The 10659-nt window shown below is 44.5% G+C and overlaps 1 protein-coding gene and 1 long non-coding RNA gene across 2 annotated transcripts; one reads left to right on the plus strand and one right to left on the minus strand.

The window, feature by feature from the left end:
• The first annotated feature begins 1109 nt into the window (after positions 1-1109).
• LOC116926822 (protein pygopus) lies at positions 1110-10158 on the plus strand. The gene is made up of 9 exons (XM_032933751.2): positions 1110-1767; positions 2661-2796; positions 4218-4297; positions 4962-5224; positions 5342-5654; positions 7880-9231; positions 9321-9421; positions 9529-9734; positions 9850-10158. The coding sequence occupies exons 2-9, from the start codon at positions 2709-2711 to the stop codon at positions 9910-9912; spliced, it is 2466 nt and encodes an 821-aa protein (XP_032789642.2). The 5' UTR covers positions 1110-1767; positions 2661-2708; the 3' UTR covers positions 9913-10158.
• On the minus strand, positions 4915-7446 carry LOC116926901. The gene is made up of 2 exons (XR_006650673.1): positions 5963-7446; positions 4915-5896 (listed from the first exon to the last, which is right to left on the minus strand). It is a non-coding gene; the product is annotated as an uncharacterized LOC116926901 (long non-coding RNA).
• Positions 10159-10659: the final 501 nt, after the last annotated feature.

The following is a 10659-nucleotide window of genomic DNA, read 5'->3' on the forward strand; positions in this document are numbered from 1 at the left end:
TTCTATTAACAACTAAAAATAAACAATAAACATTACAAGAACGCTTACCTAGTGATGAGATCACACAAAAACAAAACGAAAAAGGCGTAAATGGATGATACTGCGCAGTACACACAAGTGGCCGTAAACATACAGGCTTGACGCCACCAAACAAAGGAGCAAGATGGCGGCGGGGACGCAACGGCGACCTGCTTGGGTTTTTCCACTACGCGATGTATACGACGGATATTGAATAGTAGATGGAGTTGATGTGCTTGGGAGGAGAGAAAGGCAACGTTTTCTCTTACCGACGACACACAAACGAGAAAGAACTTTCTTCTCTCGTTGTCTTCTTCCTTCGAAACAAAACTGTTCTTCGAAAACAAGTTTGGTTCTAATTGCGCAATATTGCCCAATAAATGACTCGCTGAAAAATCTCTCTTGCCCCCTTCTTGACAAATCGAATAGCAGTTAACCGTATTTCAAAAACGAATTTTACACAGGGGTTAAAAAAGAGAGGAACGAATCACAAAAGATTTTTTTATAAATTTCCTTGTCTTTTACAAAGGCTCTGACTTCGCGTCTAACGACTTAAACACTTCCCGGCTAACTGACTGAAGGTTGGCCAGCGGGCGCTTGGCTTGCGTCGATGGCCTACATGACGAGAAAAAAATTCCCCAAGGCCCGGATGTGCAGTTTTCATAAGAACAAGGGTTAGAGCTAATTTTTCCCTTATGACAGAGCCACCTGGTGATCTTTGATATTTCGTAATAAATTCCTATTTTTCAAGGCGAACACATAAATTTTTATATTTCTAGGCTGCTAAATAGAATTAGAACATTGTTTCAAAATAAACTTAGCGACAATAGTTTGTGGATTGTTGATGTATTATTATCTTTCTTTGTGCATTAACTAATATTTCTAGATGGCGCTAGTCGACATCAAGCTTTTTCTCTTTGTCCCTCAATAGCCAATGAGAATAAGGCTGGCTAGGATCACGTGATGTCTGACACACCAAGGAGAAAACAAGGACAACGTTGATTTTCTTGTTATTCAAAAACGTACAAACAGCGAAGGAAGAAAGTATCATAGCTTATTCGTCGGTACTGTATTTCGGCAAAGTAAATTCCCCGGTGATCTGATTCAACTACTTCCAAAAAGAGAATGAAATGAATACATGCTAAAGCCTAAAAAATGGTAGCTGTGCACACAAGCCATTGAATGTCGAAATATTTTCTCTCGTCATAGAAACAGGAGTGTGGGCTGATATTTCGAAAGCCCCTGGAGTCTCTCCTTTCCGTTCCCAACGTTGCCAAATGCTGCACCAAGATGGCGGTTGAAATGAGCTCCAGGCACCCTCCTCTGCCAGTACAGATAGCACGGACTCAGGGTTTGGTTTCTCCCTGCGACGAGCGCGCCAGTTCAGTCTTGGTCAGCAAGCTGCCGAAGGTAGTCGAAAGTGAGTTTTCGCGCGCTTGTGTGTAGTGTGTATGTGCATCGTGGGGGCTACGTCACGCAGCTGGACCATATCCAACTTGAATATATCAAATGATTGCATATACATAGTTTTTCTTTGATTCATGAAACTCTTTGGACATGAATTGGTGGATTGCGGATCGAATTGTTGAAGAATCATGATAAGTCGTTAGATCGACCGGACCGAAAAGTGCAGACTGTGCGAACCACGTTGTTGCCGCCATCGCCGCCAGTGTGTCGCTCGTCGAGTTTGGATATATATCTTTGTTTGCGCTGAACTTCGGTTTATAGGATAACATATTACTAATTGAGGTAAAGATAAAAAGAAAAACATAAAATGTGATTGTTGAATTCAAAGTCTGATGTGAGAGCTACGTTTTTGCAGCATGAAAATCGATTTCAGATGGGGGATTCCGGTCCTACGCTCCTTGCTTTGGGGGAAAAGGTTCCTACTACACACAACTTGGAAAGGGGAGGGAGAGAGAGAGAGAGTCTAGGAGGTGATGGCGGAAGGGTAGTACTAGAAGTAGTCATCGCAGATTGGGAATGCTAATCAAAATAAAGTTGTCTACGTTTCTTTCAAGTGGAAGTAGTCCTTTTTGGGTTTACTAAAATGTTGTGTTGTAAGATATAGAAAAAAGAAAAACTGGAAAATGTGAAAAGGAGCACGCGGATGAAAGCGCCTTTTTCCACTCTCGCTTAGGCAACTTTCCCACTTGTATATCCAGCCATCCGCTTTTACTCCGCCCACCTCTCCCCTCCTTTTCTCTTTCTCTCTCTCTCTCTCTTCCTCTCTTTCTATTCCGTCTTTCTCTTCTCCTCATATTCCGTCTATCTTCTTCTCTCTCTCTTCCTTCGTTTCTAGGTTCCACCCTCAGGCTATCTGGCTTCCAGCAGTGCAGGTGCAGGGCCCTAGCAATTTGGCTCTAGCAGTTGTGTTGACCAGAAAACCCTCTTTCGCCTTACTACTCCCCCTCCACCAAGAAAATAATAAAAAAAAAAAGACCCGAGGGTGTAGGGTGAACAAGTGGTGGTTGATGGTAGAGAGAAGGTCTTTAAAAAGAAGAAAATTACAAGACAGAAACCCCCCAAAATAAATTTAATTTTATCTCATCCGGTCTGGTTCTCTCTTGCGTTTCAAAAATAATATAAATATTAATCTCATTTTTTTTCTCTCTTTCAACCGTTCCATTTTTTTTTTTTAGTTGAGGCCAATCTTCAAGAAAACAACTCTTAAAGCAATACAAGGTTGAATGGAGTCTTCCCACGTCGGAGGGTCGTCTGCGACCAACAATAACAGCAATGCCCGGTCGTCTCCTCTCGGGCTTCGAACTCTGACTGGTAATCATTGCTCTCTTGACATTTAAATTACATATCTTTTGTGTACGCATATTCCCTTTAGGAAGCAAAACATTGCACCGTGTTCCAGGAAGAGATTACAAACTCTTTGTTTTTAATTTTTTTGTTTTCAAATATTTTAATCCCGAAAAAGATCCAGTCGTGGTCAGAAGGTCTAAAAATAGGGTTCCAAGATGTCGCTGGTTGTTGTTATCCCTTACCCGGGGGGTACTCTTGTGCCAAAAAGGGTGTACCCCAGACAAACTCAGACATAGTATAAAATGTTCCACGATTGAATTCCTGGATATTGTGTTAAGCCTGAAAAAGGTTTTTTTTTTTTTTCTTCTTCCCTTCGTGTGATATTCATCCCCACTGTGTCAAGAAGAAAAATTGGGGGTCTGCTGGGAAAATTACTGTTCGAAGATTTTTTCTTTTTTAAAGAGGGGGTAGAACCCTGAAGGGAGACTTAACCCTCGCCGCGCTCCTCCCACTCTTTGTTAAAAATGCTTCTTTTGTGAACCCGGAAAAGCTCTGTACTTTTTTCAGCCCTAACAGTACAAAAAGAAACTGTCAAAAAATCAGTTGGTAACTTAAACTTGAAGATATTAAAATTTATCATTCCAATAAAGTTGGACTATTTGATTGCCGAAACGCTTACCGTTGACGGTGAAACATTTTTGAAACGTAATAGTCCGGCAGGATCGTGCATACGGTAGCTAACGATAAATCAATTGATTGGATTAGATATGCCCTAGCAGGAAGTCTAAGCTTTATGCATATTAAATACAGCTTGAACAGTTGGGTTCAGTTTCTAAAATAAAAATTCGAATCTAAATTTATAGAAGAAGAAGAAGAAAAAAAAAGGGCTGTTGTCCGATAGGTTGTGTGAACCCTGACCTCAAGCCTCGTATTTCATGTCACCTGCAACCCCCTGCATCCCCCGTTTCCCTCCTGCTGAAATAATTCTTTTCTGGTTTCACAAAAAAAGAAAGAAAAAAAAATATATATAAAATAAAATAAAGCAAAAGACTCTTTTCAGTTTCTCCCAACCCCATCTCCTACGGAGGAGTCCCTCCGCCAACCTCCTTTCTTTTTCGTTCTTTTTTTTTTTCTTTTTTTTTTTCTTTTTGTATATCGACCCGCTCTCTCTCTTTCTCTCTCTCTCTCCCGACAATACGAAGATTGGGTACAAAAGGGGAGCTGATGAATAGAAGTGGGTAGAGAAAGAGAACCCTCCTCATCCTCCTCCGGGGAAAATGCAGCAGCGAGCGCACTAGGTACTTACTTACTACCCGGGGGAGGGCAGACACACATCACTTAAATGCGCTATGTATTATGTATAAACGCAATCATCTTTAAATACGATATTCTTTATGTATTTAGAAAGAAAAATATCTTATTCTTTAATTTCTGTTTTTCGGCAGATTTGATTCCAGCAGCTGGTAGGCTGAGTCCCGTCCCATTCTATCGCGTTGCCAATTCAAGATCTCAGCAAGAAACCAAGGTAATAGAAAATTCAATAAAATAACAATTGGGAATAGTAGTAGTAGTCGTCGTTGTTGTTGTTGCTGTAATAATAATAATAAATTCGGCACAGATCAAATCGTCGAAAAAAACTTTTTATTGGATGCATGACGAGACATAAAGCTCTTTCCGATGAACGTTTGTGAAGTTATTGACGGAGGACCCCCTCCTGTTTGAGCTAACAAGCGTTGCCAATGTGCGTACAACTAAAAAAAAAAAGAAAAAGGAAGACGTAGGACCTATATAGCACTAAAATGTTACTAAAAAAGAAGACGGCGGTACTCTTAGAAATCCCCCCTCTTCTTTGACGGAAAAAATCCCGCCTCTGATATATACGAATTTTTATTAGTAGAGTGTGACTAAATTTTGAGAGGCCTCTCGATTTCGGATTTATTTGTTCCTCTTGTCGATCGAGAAAAAAGGGGTCCGCCCTTCAATTCGTTTTCTCTTTACAACCGGCATTGTAGTAGTACGTTTTTTTTTATGATGATAACAACAAAAACGGTAAAGATTCGACCCAATTTCTAGTCATCCCTTATTCAATTCCAAGCTGTCCATAGAAAATCTTATAATTTGAAACCTAAAAAAAAAAAAACATTAAACTAAATTTTGTATTTTTCTTTCAAAATAATGACACGTAATAGGCGAGTACGAGTCCCAGTAGAAAAAGAGCTCGACTGGCCTCGGGAGGTGGAGGGGCGGTCGTGATGGGTAGCGGCGGTGGAGGGGGTGAGTCTCGCACTACGCCGTCCCCGCCACTCTTATCGGCGCCTCAGCCCGTTGTTGCACCATCGCCCCATCCCAGGGAGCGTGAGAATCACAATCCGCACGTTGGAGGTCCTGGCGTTCCTGGAGATCGCGAACGACGGAGGCATTCATCTAGAAGTTCTGCCCGTTGCGTCCCCAGGTGAGTAGTGGTTTTTTAATCTTAGCATTGATTAAAATTTGTAACGTCCATTAAATTTAAAACCGTCAAATTTAAAACTCAATTTTAACTCGATGAAATGGATATCTGAAATTCTAGTCCGCATTTGAGACGGTGCCGGTACCGTGATGGCAACGGTGGAACTAGCGCTTCTAGCGGCGGTCAGAGACCAGGAGCTGGCCCGTCTCAACACCATCACCAACAGCAACAACCACAACAACTCTCGCCCGGCAACAGCGGCTCCAACAACGTATCGGGTGGCAGCAATAACAACGGAGGCAGCGGCGGTAACGGCCAGCAGCTCGCAGCCCAATCGGTGGCGGTGGCAGCAGCGGCAGCGGCGGCCGCAGCCGCCCTTCATTCGGCTTCCTCCCATCACAACAACCCGGGAATGGTGCTCGACTTGAGCCAGGTAAATGCTCTTTCAGGCTCATTCGTTATTGTACAACACATACAAATGTGTGTCTGCAGTGGATGTGTCTGTGTTATTGTTGTTGTTGCTAACCGGTCGATCCCCTTTTGCGCGACCTCTTCGCCATCTACCGACTCGTTATTGAACATCAATCCTTGGAGCTCACCAGGGAAAATCCAACTTTTTTTCTTTTTCTTTTTCTTTTTCCTTATCAGTTTGGCTATCTTCTTCGTCATTGTGGCCTAGAAAAGGAGTGGGGTACCTTTAAAGTTAAAATCATTTCAAGTTTAGAAAACAACTTTCCGTACAGGCGGAGCAGCGGTGAAAACGCGCCAGAAGAAAAGGCACGAATCTTTTTTTTTTTTTCAAGTTAGATTGTTATTCTGCACGAATCGAAAAAAAAAAGAAAAGAAATGGAGGGGTGGAGCTTCAAAATGAAAACAATAATAGTACGTATACTACGGCCCCAGAGAGGAGGAGGTGCAAGAATGCGGCTCTTGGCTCCGTTTCAAGGACGGGCCAACCAAACACGAAAGAGAGCCAAAAGATAGAAAGGGAGAAATGGAGAGAGAGGTTGGATAACGGAGCTGTGTGGAAATCAGCTGACGAGGGGCGAAGTTTAAAGGAAAATAGAAGTAAATAGAAGAAGCAAAGAAGAAAACAAAAATACAAGTAGAAAGAGAGAAAGAGAGAGAGAACTGGATGTGCTTGTCTGTGTACTGCGCAGCTCCGGAGTTGTTGTCGATAGTCCCTTCTATATTTCTCCCTCTTCACTCAACTGCGCCGTCGCCGTCTCGTCCGTCGATCTGAAAGCGGAGCGGCCATTCCTCCAGCCCCTTCCATTCCACATAGATTTCGTATGTGTGTGTGTGTGTGTGTGCGTCTGTATATATACACACACACACAGCATGGTGGAGAAACGGATCGATGACGCCATCGCTGCACGTTTGCACGCTACACAAACTCTAGGACCAATAATAATCATCAGGTCATCTGGTTTCCGCCAAGTCAAGGCCAAAATTCAACTCAAATACTTTCAAATTTTTCACTCTTTATTTGCTTTCGTAGATTTTTTTTAAACAAATACATTTTATCGGAGACAATCTCGATAAGATAAAAACGAAAGAATCTCCCCCTGATGGAATCGAGGGAGTAACGAAAGGAAATCTGGTTAATTTGATGAGACGGGGTGGGCAGGATGTCACTGACGTAGTCGCTGCCAAAAAGGAAGTAGCACAGTGCTGCGCAGTAAGATATGAGCAGCAACATAAAAAAAAAAAAAAGAAAGAAAAGAGGCTACGTCAGTGAGAGGCAGCCGCACGGTAATGGCTTCAACTGTGGGTGTAGTTTGTGTCCGTAAGGTTCCCCCTTGTATTCAGAACCTTGGCCCAGGAGCGAAGAAGGAGCCACAATCGTGTGTTGGTGGCCGACTAGTCCGTTCGTTTTTGTTGTGAACATCTTTTTCGTGCAGGGGCCGCGATGTTAAATATAATGAGGGGTGAATGTTGTTGCAGTCGTTGGTGACCTGTGGTTGGTGAAAACAACAAGAAGAGATTGCGTCCTGACGGCAAAAAGGAGGACACTACCACACCGATAGGCGCAATACTTCATTTGTATTCGCCCTATCTTAAAGCGGGAATTTAATCGGAATGTCCTCTCCTGTTTTTATTTTAGCAGGATTGAATTAAGGAATTTCGATTTTTTTTATCCCCCGTTGTGTATGTGGTGTGTTCTCTCTTCATTCTACTACTACTCTCCCTCTTCAAGGACGTCATAGGCAAACCCGCCCTTCTCTCAGCCCACACCTCCCCCCACTAGCCTCCCCATCCGCCGCCACCCGAAAAGTGTGTCGTCGATCGATTCCGTTTTCTCTGCTTCTCCGTGTATGTTGTGTGTGCGCGCTCCGCCAGTGCCCACCGCCGCCATCAGTAAGGTTCCTTTCTCCTCTCCACTCCATCCCGATGATTGTCTCCGTGCGCGACCTCTGTAACAATATCATCGTCATACATAACTGGCTATGCTGATCTGCGCCATGCCCTACCGTCACGGTGTCGATACAGGGGCTGTGAGTGTCCTCTCTCTCATTACGGTAGGCCATTTCGGCCCCCCTCCCCCAAACCTCCTTTATTTTATTTTATTATTTTAATCCAGCCGCAATTTTTATTGTTTTTTTTTTCCCTCACTGCTACAACATCTTGATAATGAACGAATAATTATTTTTACAGGTTCCTGTTTCGATTCCGGTCAACTTACCACCTCAGTTGAATTCATTGTATTCGGCGGCAGCAGCGGCCGCAGCGGCAGCGGCTGTGGCGGCCCACGGACCCGGTAACCACGGCAATCACGGTCCGCTGCCTCCTCATTGCACGAGCGCCAGTAGTGGAGGTGGTAGTAGCGGCAACGGTGGTGGTGGCGGCGGCGGAGGAGGAGGAGGCCCGCATCATCACATGTCCCAGAATCCCAATTGCCATCAGCAAGTCCATCATCAAGCTCTGTACGGTTGCACTGGCGGCCACCAGCACCACCTGCCGGCCTCTACGCAACTCCACCAGCTGGCCTCATGCTTGCCTCCTCCTCCGCCTCCGCCTGCTCCGCACCAGCATCATCAACACCACCCGCACCATCACCCCTACACACCGATTTACCATCACCACCATCACCATCCGCACCACCACCATCACCACCACCATCAGCTGGCTGGCCATCCTTTGGCCGGTCCGTCACAGGGCCATCAGCCTTTACAAGTTACCTCGCTCGGCGTAGGTATCGGTGTTGGCGTCGGGGTGGGAGTCGGCGTCGGTATGGTCCAACCAGCTCACAACCAACCGCCCTTTGCTCACGTTCCCCCGCCAACTTTGCTCCAGCAGCGGACAGCAGAATCGGACTATCGACGAGCTGCCGCAGCCGCCATCGCTGCAGCCGTCGGTCCATCCCCCTACCCTCAACCTGGATCCTATAATGCCATGCCTCACAATCCTGCAGCTTCCTCTTCAACTTCCTCTTCTTCAACCTCCTACGGCCATGTACGCCAACAGCAACAACAGCAGCACCAGCACCAGCACCAACAGCTTTCCCTCCATCATCAACAATCTCTATCGTCTTTGGCCTCCAGCGGAGGAGGACGATTGTCGCTCAACAATCAAGGGGGGTACACCATTACCGGCCATTCGAATCCAGCTGCCAATCAGAACCATCCGGGTCTTAATCAATTGCAAGGCCATCCGTTCTTTGTCCACGATAGTCTCCTCCATCATCATCACCATCACCACCACCATCAGCAGCAGCAACAGCAACAACAACGTTTACGAAGGAGTCGCCAAAACAACAACAACAACAATAACAATAATAATAACAATGGAATGATGGCTGCTGGAAGCAGTAATTCCGGCTCGGCTGCAGGTTCGTCCTCATTAGGAGCTTCGTCTTCATCCAGCGCATCCATCGCGGCAGTAGCTGCCAATGCCGCCACGGTGGCATCCATGTCGGCTGCCGCCGCAGCTGCAGCTGCTAGAAGAGTATGGCGATCAGGGCCGACAACCGTCCCACCTCCGTATCCTGGATTCCTCCTCTCGTTCTTGTAAGACTTTTGATTTTTTTAAGTTTGTGAATTGGACGTTTAATCTATCGGATATATATTTAAAAAACAAACAAAACAAATAAAAATAGGGCAATGCTGTCTAATCCGCCGTTGAATTATGGACCGGATTTGGGGGCAGCGTCTGCTGATCCTGTCGAAACCGAAAACTACGAAGCTCTTCTAAATCTGGGTAAGGATACACAGTTGTTTTCGATAATATTTCCGGTCATGTGTTGGATGTTGTTGAATGGCTTCAAAATAAATAACATTTTCTTGCGTGGCGTTTTCTTTTTACAGCCGAACGGTTGGGTGAAGCCAAACCCCGAGGGTTGGCCCGCACGCAGATCGATCAACTACCGTCGTATCGATTTTCCGGCGAGATCGAAGAAGGTGGCCAGAGCACTTGCGTCATTTGCATGTGCGAATTCGAAACTCGTCAGACGCTTCGCGTTTTGCCGTGCAGCCACGAATATCACGCCAAATGCATCGACAAATGGCTTAAGGTAAATTGCATTGATCCACACGTCCACAGCTCGTGTGTCCCAGTTATTGATCGATGTCTCTACCCCTACCATTTGTTATGTAAGTTTAATATTAATTTCTATTTGGATTTGACAGTCGAATCGTACCTGCCCCATTTGTCGTGGCGATGCATCGGAGTTCTTTCACAGCCTGGAATAGAACGTAAAAGCAGCGTGTCTTCGAATAGGATGCTTCTAATGTTTTTCCTTTTATCAGCCTGAACGCCATTCACCTCTACCTTCTGCTCTGTGTACCACACAATCTTCACCACACACACACACACACACTTGGCTTTAGTGTTTCTGAAAGCAAAGCAAAACTTCCATAGTTTCCTCTTTTTATTTTATCCTTTGAAAATTGATATTTTTCGTCTCTTGTAATCGCACGGAATACTTCCCATATATAGAAAAAAAAAAATCTAAAAAAAAAAAAAAGAAAAGAAAATGATGTGTTTGTGGCGTGTATCCCGTCATCGGTCCTTTTTAGTTTGGGAGCTTTCTATCCTAAAACATTTAAAAAAAAAAAAAAGAAAAATTTTCTGCCGGATGTTGTTGTCCCTTGTAGGCGAGCTTGTTGATCTCAACGTTTCTCTCAATGAATCTGCTGCTCCAAATCCACCATTGAAATCCCAACCCGCCATATTGTTAACACTATATAGTAGAAGAGAACTACCACTTTGCTCCTCGTACGTAGGCATTCCGTCACCTACCCCTCGGATCCGTCTGGCTCCAGCACGCGCTATTTCGTTTGTTTTTTTTTCCATCCGTTTTCTTACCTTAATTTTTTATTTATTAATTTTTTTTTTCTCGTCCTATTTGTCAACATTCTTGAGAATTACCGGTCGCTGTGATAGATATTTGCCATCTAGCGTCTGGGCTTGCAGTTTACCTGGGGATTAAAACAACC

The sequence above is a fragment of the Daphnia magna genome, linkage group LG1, assembly GCF_020631705.1.
Source record: "Daphnia magna isolate NIES linkage group LG1, ASM2063170v1.1, whole genome shotgun sequence".
NCBI lineage: Eukaryota > Metazoa > Arthropoda > Branchiopoda > Diplostraca > Daphniidae > Daphnia > Daphnia magna.